Source organism: Exophiala mesophila (genome assembly GCF_000836275.1).
Source record: "Exophiala mesophila strain CBS 40295 unplaced genomic scaffold supercont1.7, whole genome shotgun sequence".
Classification (NCBI taxonomy): Eukaryota; Fungi; Ascomycota; class Eurotiomycetes; order Chaetothyriales; family Herpotrichiellaceae; genus Exophiala; species Exophiala mesophila.
In genome coordinates this window covers 166,691-185,116 of record NW_015622510.1, presented here as the reverse complement: position 1 = coordinate 185,116, position 18,426 = coordinate 166,691, and the positions used below count along the sequence as shown (strand labels likewise).

General features: G+C 51.2%; 4 protein-coding genes across 4 annotated transcripts; 2 read left to right on the top strand and 2 right to left on the bottom strand.

Annotated features, from left to right (window-relative positions):
• Positions 1-1,803: 1,803 nt before the first annotated feature.
• On the bottom strand, positions 1,804-4,434 carry PV10_09022 (uncharacterized protein; the record flags this gene model as incomplete). The annotated part of the gene is made up of 1 exon (XM_016374125.1): positions 1,804-4,434. The coding sequence occupies one exon, from the start codon at positions 4,432-4,434 to the stop codon at positions 1,804-1,806; it is 2,631 nt and encodes an 876-aa protein (XP_016219669.1).
• A 4,405-nt stretch (positions 4,435-8,839) lies between these two features.
• On the top strand, positions 8,840-10,619 carry PV10_09021 (tartrate dehydrogenase). The gene is made up of 2 exons (XM_016374124.1): positions 8,840-9,317; positions 9,377-10,619. The coding sequence occupies exons 1-2, from the start codon at positions 9,056-9,058 to the stop codon at positions 10,216-10,218; spliced, it is 1,104 nt and encodes a 367-aa protein (XP_016219668.1). The 5' UTR covers positions 8,840-9,055; the 3' UTR covers positions 10,219-10,619.
• PV10_09020 (uncharacterized protein) lies at positions 8,914-13,427 on the bottom strand. The gene is made up of 2 exons (XM_016374123.1): positions 13,129-13,427; positions 8,914-13,068 (listed from the first exon to the last, which is right to left on the bottom strand). Exons 1-2 carry the CDS (start codon positions 13,197-13,199, stop codon positions 10,623-10,625), a joined length of 2,517 nt encoding a protein of 838 aa, XP_016219667.1. The 5' UTR covers positions 13,200-13,427; the 3' UTR covers positions 8,914-10,622.
• Positions 13,428-14,069: 642 nt separating this feature from the next.
• On the top strand, positions 14,070-17,040 carry PV10_09019 (uncharacterized protein). Its single transcript, XM_016374122.1, has 2 exons — positions 14,070-14,433; positions 14,549-17,040. The coding sequence occupies exons 1-2, from the start codon at positions 14,410-14,412 to the stop codon at positions 16,817-16,819; spliced, it is 2,295 nt and encodes a 764-aa protein (XP_016219666.1). The 5' UTR covers positions 14,070-14,409; the 3' UTR covers positions 16,820-17,040.
• The last annotated feature ends 1,386 nt before the right edge of the window (positions 17,041-18,426 follow it).

Here is an 18,426-nt window from a genome sequence, read left to right as displayed (position 1 = left end):
CATCATGTACACATCGGACAATGGATACCATATGGGACAGCATCGACTACAGCCAGGCAAACAATGCGCATTCGAAGAAGACGTAAATGTTCCTTTCATTGTCAGAGGGCCTGGGGTTCCCAAAAACCATTCTGTTTCATTCGCCACTACACATATTGATGTAAGTTGTCGTCTTTGAGCCTCGAGACACTCTTGACCGTGTTTCGTGGCTCACTACAAGATGAAAGTATCTGTGGGCTTTTGTCATATGTACTGACACTTTTGCTTGTCATAGATCGCGGCAACAGTGCTTGATATTGCCAAGATTCCGCTCCGTGACGACTTTGATGGTACTCCAATGCCACTTACACCCTGCGCAATGAAGAAAGCGGCGGTGTCACCAATGCACGATCATGTGACAATCGAGTATTGGGGCCTTGCAGGAGAAGAGGGCGGCCTGACCAGAGGTGGTCCGAACGGGAGTTTCAGTGAGTTTTCATGGTTGCAAGATGATGTTGAGGCACTAACGCCGGCGGTAGCTTTTCATCCGAACAACACTTACAAAGCTATGCGGATCGTCAGTCCGGATTACGACATCCTGTATACAGTATGGTGCACACATGAGCACGAGGTGTACGATATGAAGGTATTTCAATTCCCCTCGGTCGATTTCTCATTACGCTGCTGGTACTAATCTCATCAACCCTCGACAGATGGATCCACATCAAACTCAGAATCTGTATGGGACACCAGCCAACATCAACGGCTATCCTATGGCGAAAGTGGTCACCCGGCTAGATGCGCTGTTGATGGTGTTGAAATCTTGCAAAGGTGAACAATGCACGAAACCTTGGCTAACCCTCCATCCAAACGGGATGGTGAACAATCTCGGCGAGGCTCTGCATTCTCGATTGGACAGGTATTATGAAAACCAGCCGAAGATTACGTTCAGTGAGTGTGCACCGGGCTATCTTCCATGGCTAGAAGGACCTATGGAAGTCTCTCCGTTCTACGTACCAGACTAGTGAATATAGTCACAATAGAGCCGTTCAGGATAGAGCCTCGACGTGCATAACTCAAGTGTTGACGTGCTCGAAGAAAAGCCACGTGGGCTGCCGACGCAACAATTTACCTAGTGACAACTTGAGATTCTATCGAAGTTGCAGTAATCTTCCCAGCCGAATCCGAGTCTCCAGCACGGCCTTGGCTGTTCGTCTTGCATGATGGTCCGCGAGAATAGTGTCGCTTCCTGGATCCAGTTGTATACCACAACCTCGGCTGAGTAGAGCCATCTGTTTACCGGTTCCGGAAAACCAAGCAGACATTATGTTCTCTGAGGACAGGCTTGCTGCCATAATTATCACTGTTGCATTATTTTCCTATATCTGTGTGATATGATGTAGACATCACAGTCTTCCAGATGCCTGCTAGCTGCGGTTTCTTCTAATCCTTATAGCAATTCAAGGAGATCCTCGAGGATGTCCGAGGAATTCGTGCGGTCGGCAAAGAAATATTTTGCTCCACTGTGTGCGCTCCGTGGTTGATTTTAGTTGCGGCCTCGGTTGAAAGAATCTGTGGTGGAGCCCTGAAGCCGATCTCAGGCTATCTTGCCTGGGATCCCCGGAAGCACTCAAACCAGAATCCGGGGGCTGGCTAAATCACAAGAGCTCTTATTACTCGCACCATGATACTTAGGTCATCACGATGGGTAATGAAATCGGTAGGAAAATCCATCACATTTTAGCGCCTAATTGAATACGAAGCATAGGTCCAGCCTATCGACCAATACCTTTGCATCCCATTGCTATCTAACCCGACCACGAGTCAATACAGTGAAAGCGGCTGCAAATCTTCTGTCCCCATCTTGGACCAGACTTCGTTGTGCATCACTCCATGAACGTATGCATGGCCGACCACTCGGTATCCGGGCATCACCTTATCTCTTTGGTTAATTCGATGTCTCAAAACCACCGGAAAGTGGCATCCTTCAAGGAGAAACACCTTGTCTGAGAGTGTAGCATTTGGGGGTGCCCATCCCATCCTGCCACCTTGGGAGAGAGTCATGAGACGCAGATCTTCGTCGATTGCAGATTTAATAGCTGCCACAATGTGTCCTCGGGCCCGAATCGACAAATTACTCGTCTTTCCCTGGGCCAAAGCTATCGCTGTTCCCACAGCATGCTTGAACCAATTGCTAGTACCACTGATTTTGCTCGACAGTGAAGTCGCTCTTGTGCACAAGGTTTCGCCATGGATGTACATGTCGGCATTCGCTTTGAGCCATTCGTTGATTCGAGCCTCGTCGGTGGCAGACGTTCCCGCTCCACTAAAGACGGTCTCGAGGAAGCCTCGTCGCTCATCCATGATCCAGAGGAGGAAAGTCGGGTCCCGGGCATGCACATCATAGTCCTTGTCGTACATCAATAAAGTCTGACCCAGGGTATTGTACAGCTCTGTGTCATCCCAGGAGTCGTCCTGCCATATTTCTCTGTATTTATGATCTGGTTCAGATGGCAAGCTGGCGCTTACTCCCAGTGAGGTGATTGAGCCTATCTCCACTCCTTGCACGTTCAGAACATCATAGTCTCCGTCCGTCGTAAACGAGATCTTTCCAGTCAAACTCGAACCTGTGGCATCCGCACTTCTGCGTCCAAATATATGCATTGGTTGCCCTGCCAAATACGAGATCAGTCGTTTCTCAGATACAGTGGGTGCGAAATGGACAAAATCGGGACACCAGGACGGAAGTTGTCGTTGATCAGGCGTATTTTTCTTTCGTCTCTGAAATGGTATTTGGGGTCCATACGTGCGGCCAAGCAAGATGATGTCGAGCGTCTCATCTTTCTCTACCACGCCCTTGGTCATCGAAAGACACAACGATCGAGGCTCTTGGAAACAGTCGGGCGGGGTTTTGTAAGACTCCCAATCCTCTGCCAGTCCCAAAAGACCAAGAACTTTGTCTTCATCGTTGGTTGCCTCGAACGCCCGAGTTAGGTCCAGTATCTCGAGCGTGTTTTTCGGCCGTTGAGAAGAAATCCTTCTGTGCTGCCGGATTTCATAAACTGTCCTTGCGAATGGATAAGCCTGTTTTTCATCGGTGCTGGACTTCCACTCATCTCTGAAGCATCGTAGATTTCTCCATGCTGTTTGCTTCATTCCACAATACAGCTGCACTCTCATGCCCACGGCCACCTCTTGGACAATCCATACACGTTGCCAGTACGTCCGTGTGAGAAATTTGGTGACCGCCGTGTCTTCGACTGACCCAGGCCTTCGATGGATGGGGGCAATATCTACCACCCGAGTCCCCTTTTCCAACTCATCCATGATCCAATCAGACATGTCCGCAGCTGGTCCGAGCCAGGCCGCCACTTGATCCGCACCTTGGTAGATTTTCTTGATAATTGTCATATGGGAGTTGACCTCGTCTACTGTCTCCTGGTCGATGCAGATGGCATCGACCCAGATGTCTCCATGTCCATGATTTCGCATGACGCATAGAGCATTGTGAAGGTTCGGTCTAATGGCCATCATCTTTCCATTAATTTCCACGCATGCTGTCGCATTCTCGGACCCCCATTCGTAAGACAAAGCCGTGTAGCCTTGTGCTTTGTCCGTAGCAACATTTCGAATTCTGCATTTGAGAGGCTCGGATGTACTGCTGCTGTCGCTTTGCAAGATAGTCAGCATTCTTATCTCTTTTCCTTCAGGTGCCAAATCTTCGAGATCCTTGTAGCTGAAAGCCGTAGGCGGAGACGGTGCCAAAGCATGCGTAGTTGTGCATGTCCTGTCATCTAGCTGTGAATCCTTTGTGGTACTCTCTATGACTCTAACATTTGTCTGTTGTTCCCCTGTGCCGACGGGTGGACGATTTTTCCTGCTCGTGTGGATCCAACCCCTGCCACAAGAAATCAACAGCGACAGAAGCCACAAAATGACGTTGGAGTAAATGATAATTACAGCATGATAGCCAGGAATGTTGTTGTCCTTGAGGAATATGGGGAGTGCGGCGAAGCCAAGCCAGGTGGTCCACAATGCCGGCTTCCAGTGTTTGACGACCGTGAAGTTATGAAGCAATGAGGATAATCCAGAGGGGATAAGGCTGAAGATGAATGCAAGTATCTCGTCGTACGAAGTGTTCCCTACATGTAATTGAGCGACGATGCTCCATGACAGCTGAACCACGATTCTCCATGACAGCTGACCCATCACCCGATACAGAAAGAAACTTGCGCATTCGCGGACGGGAGACAGATGACGTTGACGGATTTGCTTGAGAAGAAAGACTGAAGATACTAGAATCCAAATCGTTCTCGCAGCATGGTTGATTACCAGCCACTGGCCGAGCAGCCAAAGCAGTCTCGGTGTCAAGGCGACTGACGGTACACACAACGCGATGGTAAGGACTGACAGGACGGCGTCATAAAACTGCATTGCGATCATACGAGCTGCCATTTTGTCCAAAAGGTTCGAGCCCAGGTTGGAGAATCAGAAGCCCGTCCAGAGCGAGTGGGAGAAGGGAATGAAAGACCTGTTCAGCCCATCATCCGTCTTCCCTGCGCCTATAAAGAGTGCGCGAAATCCAGTCTTTTATTGCTAAACCGGTCAGCCTGATCTATCCTTTGGCTCAGAAAAAGGAATCATCTCAGCTGGACGCCACAATTCTCTCATGCTAGGTCATTGCGATTAGTAACAAACTAGGCAGAAACATCAGTCACGTTTAGCGCCCGATTGAATACGAAGTATAGGTTCAGCCTTACAACGATTTCGTCTATTTGTATTCTTGAAAATATTGCGTTATGAAGCCGATTATTAGACGGAGTTTAATGTATAATTCTAACTTCGGAATTTATCTATGTTGATCGGTTTTAAGGACGCATGGCTAATTGTTCTTGCTATGTCAAGGAAGATAGGTTTCGCTTTTGAATGCTGTGCCTGGCCGAAGAGGCGAATACCCAAACCTGATGGATTGATTGGGTCAATTCACTCGCTTCGGCCAGACGGTGGGCTGTTTTGCGGAGGCCATGGGACCCGGTGACATGTGATAATGAATGCGAGCTGTCACACAAGACTGGCTGCACACATTTTCTAGTGCTAGGTAGTCAAGCTATCATGACGAAGGTTGCTCGCTTAATAAATCGAGCATTACCACATTCGCAATGGCTGAGTTCTGCCCGTAACGGATATAGAGACGGGAATTAAGTATCTTGTAATAGTAAGTATCGTGATCAAAGATAGTTCGGTGAAGGGAATCATTGAACCAATACTAATTGCAAGTACAATTATTATGCTCCATAGCTTTCGTATTCAATTCCTTGCTGACATCGCGATCGGGGTTTCGTCGAGGTCCATCTCATCTCTTCACCGTAGAGTCATCTAAACGCAACCCACTATTCTTCAAACAACTAAGCTGGCCTGATGCGCGGATTTTGGAGTCTCGAGCAGAAATTGCAAGACTGACAGGGTCGAATACGTGACCCAATTGTATCCATTCGAACAATTCCAACCCTCACGAACGACTGGCCGCCCGATAACGACCACGACTGCTGGGAACCCAGCTCTTGACGGTAGAGCCCACGCCTTTGTAACTTAATTGTGGCTTGTATCCACGGTGATGCGCCAGAAAGAGTGCAACGCATATGGCTTCAACCACAACTGCAATGATGGCAGCAGCAAACGTGTAGGTCTGAAGAGAAATCATGTCAGAAGTGAGCTTTGGCAAACAGCATGATTGTCTGGTGTCGAGATGTTTTCTGACATACCTGCTCTGCACACAACCCAGCCCACGGAATTGTGTCTTGGGATCCTTTCTGGTAGCAGGACCAGAACCAAATGTCGAAGCGGTCTTTGCTTTTGCCCGTGGAATAGACGACGCGGAACGCTACCAGAGCCGCAGTCCAGGCTGCGATGACCGCAATAGAGCTAATGTAGACGCTCGCCGCGTGCAAAACCCCATCATGGAGCCCCTGAAACTGATAGATGTAAGGTCAGTGTATGATAACCAATAGTATGTGTTTCAAAAGGGTCGCATTCAAGGACATACACAGCTGCACAGACTCGTAAGTGCCAGCGCTTGCACCAAAGTCCCAAACGCTGCAACTCCAAGCATCAGCCAAGTTGGCCAACTATCAATGACCGCCCAGGACTGAGTGGGGAACCCTGTGGTTTGGCTGTAGTAAATTTGGTTACGAGTGTCCATCCAGATAAAAGCGGTGTGTGCCTGAATTCCTAAAATGCTCATGGCGATGAGGAGGGCTAGAAACCTCAATGCCGTCCGCAAATGATTGTTTGACCTTTTTGTGACGTTCACATGCATCTGCTCTATGTTCTTGGAGTTGGTATAGCGGTCGGCGGTGGTTTCTAAAAGCTTTTCGCCATTCTCGGACTCGGCTTCGCGGACTGACCGGTAGGGCTCGTACGAAGATGATTGTGATGAATCCATGGTGAATTTTGACGTGAAGAGAAGTTAATTGCGGCAAGAGAAGAACAGGTCGAAACTCCTCCATTATATCAACGACAAGAAAGCGTACTTCTCAGCCCACATTCCTGGCAACCCGCCTTGACGTGAGTAGACAACCTGGGTAATCATTCATACAGATTATGCACCGCCACGGCGGATTGCTGGTGGCAAATCCTTTCGTCGCATCATTGTTACAGTAGAACATCATACTGAACCTGAAAAGGGTGATGAGGCTGAGTTGCGTATTGAACAGTCGCTGACCATTCTGGCGCAGCGCGTTGCCTCATTTAGCATCTTTGAATGATATATCGACCAGTCGTGTGACTTTTAAGACATTGCAGGATGAAAGCTCAGGATTCATAGAGAATCCTACGATAAAATGTTCTGGATCCTTGTGTTCCGGCTGTGTTCCGGCTGTGTGGAAGGATGCGAGGCTCGAATCCTTCCAGGCAGCGGAGTTTGAGAATGCTTGTTATCGCCGAATTATAGGTCGGTTATGGCCAATCCCACGTCAACCTCAGGTCTATTTTCATAAGTCTTCAGCAATATTTGTTGCCACAGCCCAGATGCCAAAGGGAGCCTTACGGCGAACAATAAATTGTCCCACTGCGCCTGCTGCTGGCTCTTGAATCTCATCATTCTCATCACACAAACCTTTTCACAAGTTGGCATATTGAAACCATGCACATTCTCGCATTTGTTTGGCTAGTGCACCTCGTCGCGGCCGGCGACATTTCTTTTGCATCCTTTGACACGTTCGACTGCAGTGGTTCAATTTTAAGCAACGTACATAACAATCCAGCCGCAGAAAAGGAGAGCAGTGGATGCATCACTGTTCCTAAATACTCATCTGTTATCCTCCTCTCTTCTGATCCAGGGTATCAATGCAACATCTACCGGGATACGACTTGTCAGGAGTTTATGGACTCGGCTAGGGGATCGTGCATGGGCGCCATTGGAGAGAGTGTCATCTGTTTCAACCAAGACCTCTTTGACAACCCATTGGCAGGTTCAACGGCTCAAGTGACCATTGGTACACAGTATATCACTGCGGATCTCTTCGGCGCTGATCTTATCGAGAGAGCAGTAGGGATTGCATGTGGGGACAATGGATGTGATTCGGGCAACCCATTTAAAAAAGATTGGTCGCATCTGAACAAAAATGGAGAATTTTCCGTCACCATGTCGGGCAATTACGACAACCTGGACCAAAGAGACTACATGAAAAGTCTTCTCGCCAAATCTATGGATTTGGCCACTCAGAACTCGCGGGTAGATCTCTGCTGCTCGTCGGAAAACAACAACAGGATTCGCGATGTGCCTAATTTCGCCCAGGTCGTACTCAACGATAACAGGGGAAACAATGTGGCCCAAATGTCGGCGTCGTTGTCATTGACGGTTGACGCCAAGTCAACTTCGAGTTGCAACTCGATACTGGAAACGGTGACGGCGGCTGCGCTCGGCCAGGTCCCGGCAGTGGGTGGTATCCTTGCTGCTCTTTTCAAAATTGGATGCACTACAACTTAGTAGTTGATGGCAATCGTGGTGGAAAGGTACATCTAGGGCTGGTGTCGCTGGCGTTTGTTATTTTCGATGCTTGATCATTTCATTTTGGAAGCATCAGTATCACATCTAGGGCTGGTGTCGCTGGCGTTTCTTATTTTAGATGCTTGATCAACTCATTTTGGAATCATCAGTATCCACTGGTTGGATAGCTAAAAGTCTTCCAGATTGTAGTATTTTGTCGTAGGCGACCTTGTACGATCAAAGCTTTCTGACTTTGTGAGACAGGCCTGTGCATGCCAACGCCGCGCAGACGCAACGGTCGTCCTGTCGGTGAATGATCAGAGTTGGGCTGGCAGGAAATGACCTGGGAGAAGTGTCTTGCAAGGCTGAGGTCGCGATCATCTATACATACTCCGTATATGTACACAAGTATACTCCGTAGATAATATATGGAGGAGCCAACCAATCACAGAGCCGCGGAGGATAGAAAGTCCGAGCCTCGTCCGTCTGAGTGGAGATTTGCCTCCGGAGTAACCTTTGTCCGACAAGGTCTCTCCTTGACTTTGTCCGAACTCTTGAAATCGTGGTCCATGAGATCAACGACAGCCCAGACGGCAAAATTGCGGTGCTGTGTCTCCTCATCCGCATTCTCGTGGTAGACAGACACGACCTGACAACCCTGACGACCTGTTCAGACGTGCGGAGAATCTTGGAGTCGGCCAGAATTAGCCAGCGAACCAGCGAACCAGCGTCATTCAAGCTTCGGGGTATTACCGATCACCTCCCGTCCTGTGGAGGACCATCGATGCTCATCGGCGTTGTCATAAAGTTTCTCGCCATTCATGCCGAAGGTTGCTGTTCAGTCCTTGTTCGAGCCATGATGTTATATAAATCCCTGGACATGTAAGTGTTGCGTGGAAGAGTTGAAGGTCTATCGAGACAACATATCGCAATATCTTTCTCTTTCCTACCAAGAGACAAGGAATACGTCAACTGTCTTCCCTCTTCTACTTGGTGTCATCTCAAGGTGTCACAGGCCCATCTTCTATATATTGAAAAAGACCTACGTGAAACCCAGATATAGATCCCAATTCTCAGCCAATCGCCAAAATGTCACCTATAGCCGTCCCGGTCAACAAGACCTACAAGATAGCCACCATGGGCGCCGATGGCATCGGACCCGAGGTAATCTCTGCCGGCGTGGAAGTCCTCAAGACTCTGGAATCTGCCGCTGGCGATTTCAAGCTCGAGTTCCAAGACTACGACTGGTCATCCGAGACATACAAGAAGACTGGAAAGTACATCCCTGATGGTGGCTTGGAGAGTCTGAAAAAACATGACGCCATTCTGTTTGGCGCTGTCGGTGCTCCTGGTGAATACTACCATCTATCCTTCCTGTTCATTGGCAACTAACCAGTCGGCCCACACTAGATGTTCCAGATCACATCTCACTCTGGGGCCTCCGTCTTGCGATCTGCCAGCCCCTGCAACAGTATGCAAACGTCCGTCCAACCAAGATTTTCCGCGGCACGGAATCACCACTCCGCAACGCGTCACCGGGCTCATTAGATTGGGTCATCATCCGCGAGAACAGTGAAGGCGAGTACGCGGGTCAAGGCGGCCGCTCACACAAAGGCCACCCCTGGGAGACGGCAACTGAAGTGAGCATCTTCACACGACATGCTGTGGAGCGCATCATGCGATTTGCCTTTGAGACGGCACGGAAGCGGCCGCGCAAGCTTCTGACAGTCGTGACCAAAAGCAATGCTCAGCGTAACGGCATGGTTCTTTGGGATGAGGTGGCGGCAGAGATTGCCAACGAGTTTCCAGACGTGACAACCGACAAGATGCTGGTCGATGCAATGACATGTCGGATGGTTCTCAAGCCAGAGAGCCTTGACACCATCGTCGCCACCAACCTCCACGCGGATATTCTGTCGGATCTGGCGGCGGCGCTGGCCGGTAGTATTGGAATTGCACCGACGTCGAACCTTGACCCGACACGCGAGCATCCTAGCATGTTTGAGCCGATTCACGGCTCTGCATTTGACATCACCGGCAAGGGTATTGCGAACCCTGTGGCGACCTTCTGGACCGCAGCCGAGATGCTGAGCTGGCTCGGCGAAGAGGCGGCGGCGCAGCGTCTCCTCGAGTGCGTTGAACGAGTTTGTGAAAAGGGCATCAAGACGACTGATCTTGGTGGCTCCGCCAATACGGCCCAAGTCACGGCTGCTGTGTGTGATGAGATCCGAGCCTCGTACTCGAGAAAGTGAGCGTGTCGAGACGGTGCAGTCTGTGTGATCTGTGTCATGCAAACTCGAAGCCATGCCGAGTGCAGAGTCGTCGCTGCGCAATGTAAGGGTTTGAAGCTGGTGATGGATATACGACACTCTGAATGGCGTTGGATGTGTTTGTCAAGCATTGATGAGTTGGATATCGGTCTTTGTGATCAACAGGATCACGGGATTTTAGACGCTTCCACAGATGATTTACACTTGACCAAAGGTCTAGTCAGATGCTCAGTCTTAGACTTGTATCACACGCCGAGTCAAATTCTGCCTGGATTTGTTGTACCGCTTTCTCGAAGGCTATGAAAGCAACAGATGCCTCCCATGGTCAAGGCCACGGAGAGCTGGTGGTAATATACACATTGAGGTTACTAGGTCATTTGTGCCTTTCAGCCTCTTCGCTCCCATGCTCTCACCATGGCTCTTTGACGAAACTCATACAGCTGGGCTTCCAGCCTTGCCAAAGATCTTCTCACCAAATCCTGCTCAAATCGCACTTCAGCTAGTTGACCCTTGGCCCAATTCTTGTGTCGCTGGCAGTTGTTCTTGACGCACACGCCTCCTTTCTTGGGCATATTGTCTTCTTCTTCATCCTCCGTTCCCGCATGGTGATTTGATGCTCCGTTGGCTAGACCATTGGCACCTTTGTCCGAGACGAGCTCATCGTCGTCTGGAGGCCCGATCTTGCCCTTGTCCCCAGCATCCAGAATGGCTTTCCCTTGTGCAACGTACCACCGGGAGAACTCTTCGTCGCTCCAAGCCAGACGTGGATCAAAGCCACACGGCTTTGACTTGGCATTGGATTTTTTGACCTCATCCGTGATACTGCTGGACCTGGTCTTGATGAGATCCAACAAGCCTTCTCTTGCACTCAAGAGCTCACTTTTGGCGTTTAGCGTGCGCATTTGCTCTTCGATGCTGGCGATCTTGTCGAGTTCGAGTTCGTCATGTTCGAATACGGGCTCCTTGGAGTCGTTTTCATCCATGTCTCGTGGAGGAGTAGCCGGTTTTCTGCCCAGGAACTTCCATTCGTCAATAGTCTTGCAACGTTCGAGGAGAGCCTTGACTTCGCCGGCCCTCAAAGGACCTCCTCGGTTCGGCAGCATATCATCATCGACACTACTATCGGTCTCGTATTCGGATTTTTCGTCTTCGCTGTAGGCAGGAGTGGCCAGACGGCTCGCCTCGTTGGTCGGCTCGCCCAGGCCTCCATTGGCCTGAGGGGCAGTCGGCTTAGACGTGGTATGTGCGTTACCGACGCGTCTCGGTTTCTTGCGAACCTTCTTCGGCTTTTCCAATTCAAGAACAGACTGGCCATCACGACTGGACTGGACAGTAGGATCTCCTCGCTGAACAAGTTCGACAAAGAACATGCGCCCACAGGCGTCCGAACAATACTTGCTGGGAGGGTCTTGTGTCACTCTCGCTGGTTTGCGGCAGTCCTTTCTACGACACATGCGTTTCCAGGTGGTGTGCAGGCCCGGCCTCGTGCAGGTCGGGCATATGTACTTGTCAATCAGGTCGCCGTCCCGCTCGCGAATATTGACACAATTGCCGTGGTACCATTCTTCGCAACCGCCGTCACAAGCAATCATCCAGGTATGGTTGTCGCCTTTGCGGCAGATGCAAAAGACCTCTCCATCATCGTTGGAGCTTTCGGGGGTGGCCGCGACGGAGCTGGATCGCGATATCGATCGCACCGAAGGGTCACGTGAGAGACTCGGGGTTGGGGATGACCTCACGCTCGCTGCAAGAGTTTGATTTTTGAGCTTTGAAGATGCCAGCGGCTTGACGTGGTTGGAGGAGGGGGTCGCACTTGGAGAACGCAAAGGAGAGCGGGCGAGACTGGAGCTGTGTTCCGTGTCACTGATCTTTTGCCTCTTGTTACTTGCGGGCGTGGGCTTGGGTTTTGCAATGCCTTTCTTTTTGAGGGCGGCCGACGCGGGTTTGGAAGGTTCGTTGGGAGGAGGACGCTTTTTGCCCGCGACGGGAGCGGGGATTGCCGAAGGTTCACTCGAGGAGGCTCGCGATTCGACCAGAGATGGTTCCTTTTTCAAGGAGGTAACGGAAGTAGTCGGACGAGAGGGCTCTGTAGCCACGGTTGTGGGTATATCGGGCTGGGGGGATTCCTCTTCGTTGGCAACTGGGCTGAGGTCTTGGGTAGATTCGTCTTGTTTGGTGAATGACTGGCGGGGTTCAGATTTTGCAGGCTTTGGAGGCGGCGGAGGTGGACCTCGAGAGATGATGTCCTCGAGGGGCTCTAGCGGTTCGCCCGAAATGGGTTCGACGACGATCTCTAAACTGCGCAGAGGCTCCCAAGTCTTTGTGTTGTGAATCTTTGAGATATGATCTCTGACGGAGCGTCGTCGGGTGAAGAGTTTGTTACAGAAATAGCACAGGTAACGGCGATCTGTATGCTGGCCTTCATTTTTGGAGGAGTGGATGGAGGACTTGTTGGCGGTGAGCTCGGGCTTTGACTTGCCAGGGTGTTTGCGCTGTTTGAGGGACTTGTTGGGAGTATCTCGGGAGAGCGAGGGACTGTGGTGGGAAGTAGGTTCGGTGCTGTCGTGTTGACTTGGACTACCTTGACGAGACGGCGACGGCGATTGATGTGTTGGTAGGCTGGGATCATCTGGCTGTTCCTGTTTGACCAGGCTCACGTCGGTCATTTCGACATCGTCGTGCGCGGCCGGAACGAGTGAGTGGGTTTCTAGGGCGTTCGTAGCTGTCTGGGCAATGGCTGCAAGGGTATCCTGAGCGTCAGTGGAGGAAGTCGGGTCTGATTCAAGAACTCCAGGTGCGACGTCCTTGGAGGGGGATTCATGAGAATCCATACTAGTGAGAAGTCGTTAGGCGACGTGGATCGAGTGGTGATGATCTCAGGCGGAAGCTCACCTGGATGTAGAATTCAGCTCGTGTACAGCAGTTGATGTAGGGTTGAGTAACTCATTGAGAGTAAACGGCATTATGGACAAGAGACAGACTGAATGGGGGATCAGTTGAGATAGAGTGAAGCGCGTCTTTGGTCTCGAGAATGGGTCGACGATGGACCGAACGACGCGGCACCTTGGCTGCGGGTGATGGGAATTCGGGAGTTACGACATGGCGACAAGAGATGACAGTCGATTATAAGATGACAGTGCCATTGAGACCACAATACGAGCAACTCATGGGCAGAAGAGAGAAGGACAAGTTGACAGGGGGAGTTTGAAGCATGTCAATGCGCCTGCGTCAATGACAGATTTGAGAAACTGCGAGATGCGAAAATGCGGTACATCATAGGGATGTGAATGGCAAAAGAGAGATTTGTACGGTGCAGTACGAGATAGGTAGTGCAAGTGCGGGGAGTGATATTATATAAGCAAGAGCACGAGGAATGTGATCCTTGCGTGTATGGATTGAGTGCTTGAGGTGAGGTACCTAGGTAGGGAGAGAGAGACCCGTAATCTTTGCCTAATGTCGTCTCCAGAGTCCCTTGGTCCCTCACAAAGCCTGGAGATCAAGTGCCACGAGTGCCTACCAATTATTCAATATTTGAATAAATTAATTCATGATGAGGTCAGGGCCTAACGGTACTCGGTTCAGATGCTTATTCCTGTATCTTAGGCGCCATGACCTCCCAGAAGACGTCATCTTCAAGGGTGGTTGGGGGTTGACTTTAGGGTCAGATCGACCGATGACTCCAGAGTCCAGACTCGAGTCCCAGTCCGTAAGTAGAAGCCAAAAGGGCAAGCCCTCGGCCGCGGATGCTCCTGCCCCTCGGACCTTCGTTCTTGCTCACTTATTGTTGTTATTATTATTATTATTACAGAGGCAACTGCAGCCGTGGCCTGTCACTCCTGCCTGCTTTAACAGGTGACTTACTGACCTTCTTTGGGAAATCTGATCGACCTTCAACGAGATGATTCTTGTGATCTGATCTGAGCCTCAATCCATTTCAACCACGCCATCCTTTATGACCTCTGACCTCTCTTTGACCTTGAGATCCAAACCATTCAGTCATGGTTAAATGTCTCACCCGCCGGTAGCGGTAGCGGACACTCTCTGGAACCAAGGAATCAACATCAAGGGTCAACAAACCCACCCCCGGCCCTCTACCCTCCATCATCCACTCTCTCCCTCGCCATCACCCTCAACCATCACGGCTCCACCCTTTCTGCTCGCAGTTCCCCAATAATGCCGCCCGCAAACTCTCCTACAGTATGTTGTGCCCACCCGTCACTCTCAAACAAACCCAAGCCAACCTCTCTCGTTCCTCACGCTCTTGACCAGGCCATTCCACGCAGTGCCTTTGTTAATTCCACTCTTGTCGCAGATCTCTCGTACCTCTACGCCTCCTATAAACCCATACATCCGTCAACTCGCAGAAGCCATTTCCACCCCAGTGGCTGACCTCGCTTCCACCCTCAATCTTCCCGCACTCACAAACTCGTTCGACGAGGTTCCTCTCCACCATAGACCGGCCGAAGACCAAGATGAGAGCCATACTCCCAACACGTTTCTCCCTACAACACACCTAGGTCGAGACGACTTCATCCAGCAGCCCGCCATGAATCCCTCCCAGCAGTCACAACCCTCGTCTCATCAGAACTACGCTACTGTAGGCGGCCCTCCTTCCAGACAAAGCCTTTATGACTGGGCCATGAGCCGGCCTGAACAGAGCCCCGCTGGGCTCCAGACACTGTCCGACGAAAGCGACGACGACGATCTTGACCGTGAGATTGATCGCGCAAGTACCTCTGCAGCAAACACAGATCCTGAGGGCCGACGAGACTTGCTACGACTTGAGCGGGCGTTACAGAACTATCGAAATGCCAGACAAGCCCTAAGATCCAACCGGTCGACCAGACTTTCCGATATGGGCGCCGTCCCTACCGCCAGTGCGCTACGAGCTTACTGGCAGGAAGAGCCTGATGCCGATCTCTCCAATTCCGCAAGACCTTGGCTTGCACCCCTCGGCATGTCCACTCAAACACGTCGTCGTCTGGCAGAGACGAGATCTCAACAATCAGACCCTCGTGATTGGGCCTCTCCAAAACGGCCCCGAACATCCGACTCCTTTGCTCGAGTCCGCAACCTCATCCGCTATCTTTCTCAACTAAGGCACACCGGACTTGAAGGTGGTCTTGCCTTGGCCGAGGAACTGGGGCTGGACTCGTTGTACGAGTCGGAAGGCTCCCATGTACCCAGCGACTTGCCCATGCACATCAACAGTCTCCCAATCCCCGAGTATACCTCGTGGCTGCGGCCGGGCATGGTCTGGCATGGTCTCCAGTCCACCGACCGAGAGCCCGTCCGGAACGCTGCCATGCTCGTCTCCACTGCACGGCGTGAGAGACAACGGGAGATTTTTCGTCGCACCCTCGGGCGGAGAAGGCGTCTTGGCTGGGAGCCGTCACCCCCTGCACCAGAAGTCTTGACTGCCGGAGAACTCCTCGACGCCGAAAGATGGCTGTCTAGTTTACGACAAAATGTCAATGGACGCTGGGGTTTCACCCAACCACCTCCTGCAGTCGCCTCATCCTCTCCAGGCCGTACTGGCGGTGAAACTGAATCTGACCACTGGCCGGTACATGTCGCCATCCATTCTGTCGATTACGACAGCATGACCCTGACCGGCACAATGTCTGCCAGCCACATTCCCGACAAGTCGCTATCCACTCACCCCGTCACCGCAGGGCAAGATCGCGCGGAGAGCAGCATGTCATCATTTTTCACTGGCGAGATCATCGATTTCCGTCTGCAGCCTCTCGAAACCGAGAGCGAAGGACGCGACTACACAGTGGGGGGCGTGGACGTTGACGCACGTTACTGGGCTCGTCTGGGACCCTTCCAACAGGAAATTCAGAAAGTGAGAAGCCTCCGAGGCAAGAATAAGAATGACTATCAACAAGACAGCCGGCTGTGGGATGCATTTCGAAAAGCCGCTGGCGGCGACGGAGACCACAAAGATTCACCATCTGATATGGGCTGGGGGAACGCGCCTTCTATGACCACAGACGCGAGTGGACCTGGCGCCGACGACGCCCCCGGTTCCACTCAATGCCCGGAGGAGCTGGAGATGGATCAGGAAGCCGAAGACGACCAAATCATGGCACGAAGCCTCGGAAGCGCCAAGTGGATCATGGAGAAACTCAGCAAGGAATGGATATTGATGCGTTGGAAAGAGCGGTGTTTTGTGAGTCCGTGTTCCGGTTTGCCAGATACGGCCCCAGACGCCACCAGAAGGATTGTGACAGCAAACAATTCTTCCGATGGTACTCGTGGGTCTATCGACCCGAGTGGGAATGGCGACGGAAGTACGTCTTGGGGGCTCACGATTTCGGGATTTTACTACGTGGCATTGAACCGTATGACTGGGGAGATTGACGGGCTATACTATGACCCAGGCTCCCAACCATATCAAGCATTGAAGATGGTTCCGGAGGGAACCGTGATGCGCGATCGTCCCACCGTCACCAAGGTCGGATCGGGGCGTGGTGAAGAGTCAAGCATGGAATTTGGGGCCCGGTGCGGTTGCGGCGAGGAGAGCTGCTCGGATCGAGTCGGCCTCAAGAGATGGTTTCCAAGCTTGGAGTTTCGATAGAGGACTCATGACGGTGACATCATGGTCTACTCATGTACGATTAAAAGCCACAGCGGCGTGATGTACTTGATTCTACTTGTGAGGGTATTGACTTTGTCGCATGTTGAGGCGATGATGTGACGATTCGACACGTGACACTGGCTATACCACCACGTGATGTACATGGCACGTGACCCATTTGACACGTGATATATTGTCGAATGTGGACTAGCCTCTCACCCTCTTCCATTTCATTTTCTCACTTCTTTTCCCATATTGAAGTCTTCATCTTCCATCATCTCAACATCTTCGTCCCATCTATCATCTCCCATACTCTCCTTCGTCTCATCCACTAGCCATATTCGGCAACGACAGCGACCACAAGCACTTTATCTCCCCAGAGGTCGCGCTCTCCCCCCAACAGCCTCCGTTTGGATATGATCAACCGCCGGCTTTATTGACACGGGAGCCTTGTGCAGCCTCAAGGCTTCCAATCATCTAAGCCCCCTCGGTCCGCTGAGCTGAAGTTGTTGTAAATCAGCCCCTGATCAGCGCTAAACATATCCCTTGTCTCTCGTTGGTTGGGCCTGCGTCCATTCCTACCAAGCATTTGTTTCATCCGTCCCCAGTCTCACCCATGACTGTACTACACAGTGACTTCAGGTATGTGGTTATTCACTGACTTGTACTGGCTGTATGCCATCTGCCAACTACCTTGACCTTGCTACTCCGTTTTCCATCCATTATATCTCATCACACTCACTTGATTCCTTTGTGCCATGACTCTCCCTCCCGAGTCCGCGCACGGGTCAGCGTCATCATCTTCCTTTGTTTGAGCAGCTGGCCTGCCCTGATCTTCTCGGATATAAGAGCTCTGCCCTCCACACTTACACATCTGATCTTCTTCAACTTCAACTCTGCTTCAACTCGGTTCAACTCCTGTCACCCTTGGTCACATTGTTGTAATTGACCACCAGCTCCCTGGTGAACGCCACCATGCACCTCATCTTCGCAAGCACTTTTGTGACCTTGTTGCTATCGTTCTTTCTGACTGCCGTCTCTGCCGCTGGTGGCGGATACTACCTTTATGTTGCCGGCTATGATGGTGTGGTTCGCAGTATGGTCCTCTACCTCGATTCTAACACTCCTCGTCTTGAAGAAATCGCCACCTCCAAGGACTGTGGCAAGAACCCGTCGTGGTTCGCAATTTTCCGTGACAACCGAACCATGATTTGCCTTGATGAGGGCTTCGCTGGCACTGGATCGGTAAATTACCTTGAAATTGGTCCTACTCATCACCTCAAACTTCTCGACAGCTCCCCTCATGACAAGAGTCCGGTCCACGCCGTAATATTTCAGTCTCGCGTCTTTGTCTCCTTTTTTGGTGGTCCTCCCGGGACTAACACTCCTGGTGGCGTTCAACTTTACAATATCGTGGACAACAAATTGACCACTGCTCAGCCTTGGGTGAACTGGAGTGGCCCAAACACTACTTCAAACATTCCCCAGCAAGATGTTCCCCGCGCTCACGGTGCCTTCCTCGATTTATTAGAGCGGAATATAGTTGTCATGGATTATGGCAAAGATGGCATCCGAACCTTTGCCAGTAACGGACCGAATTCCGCCGA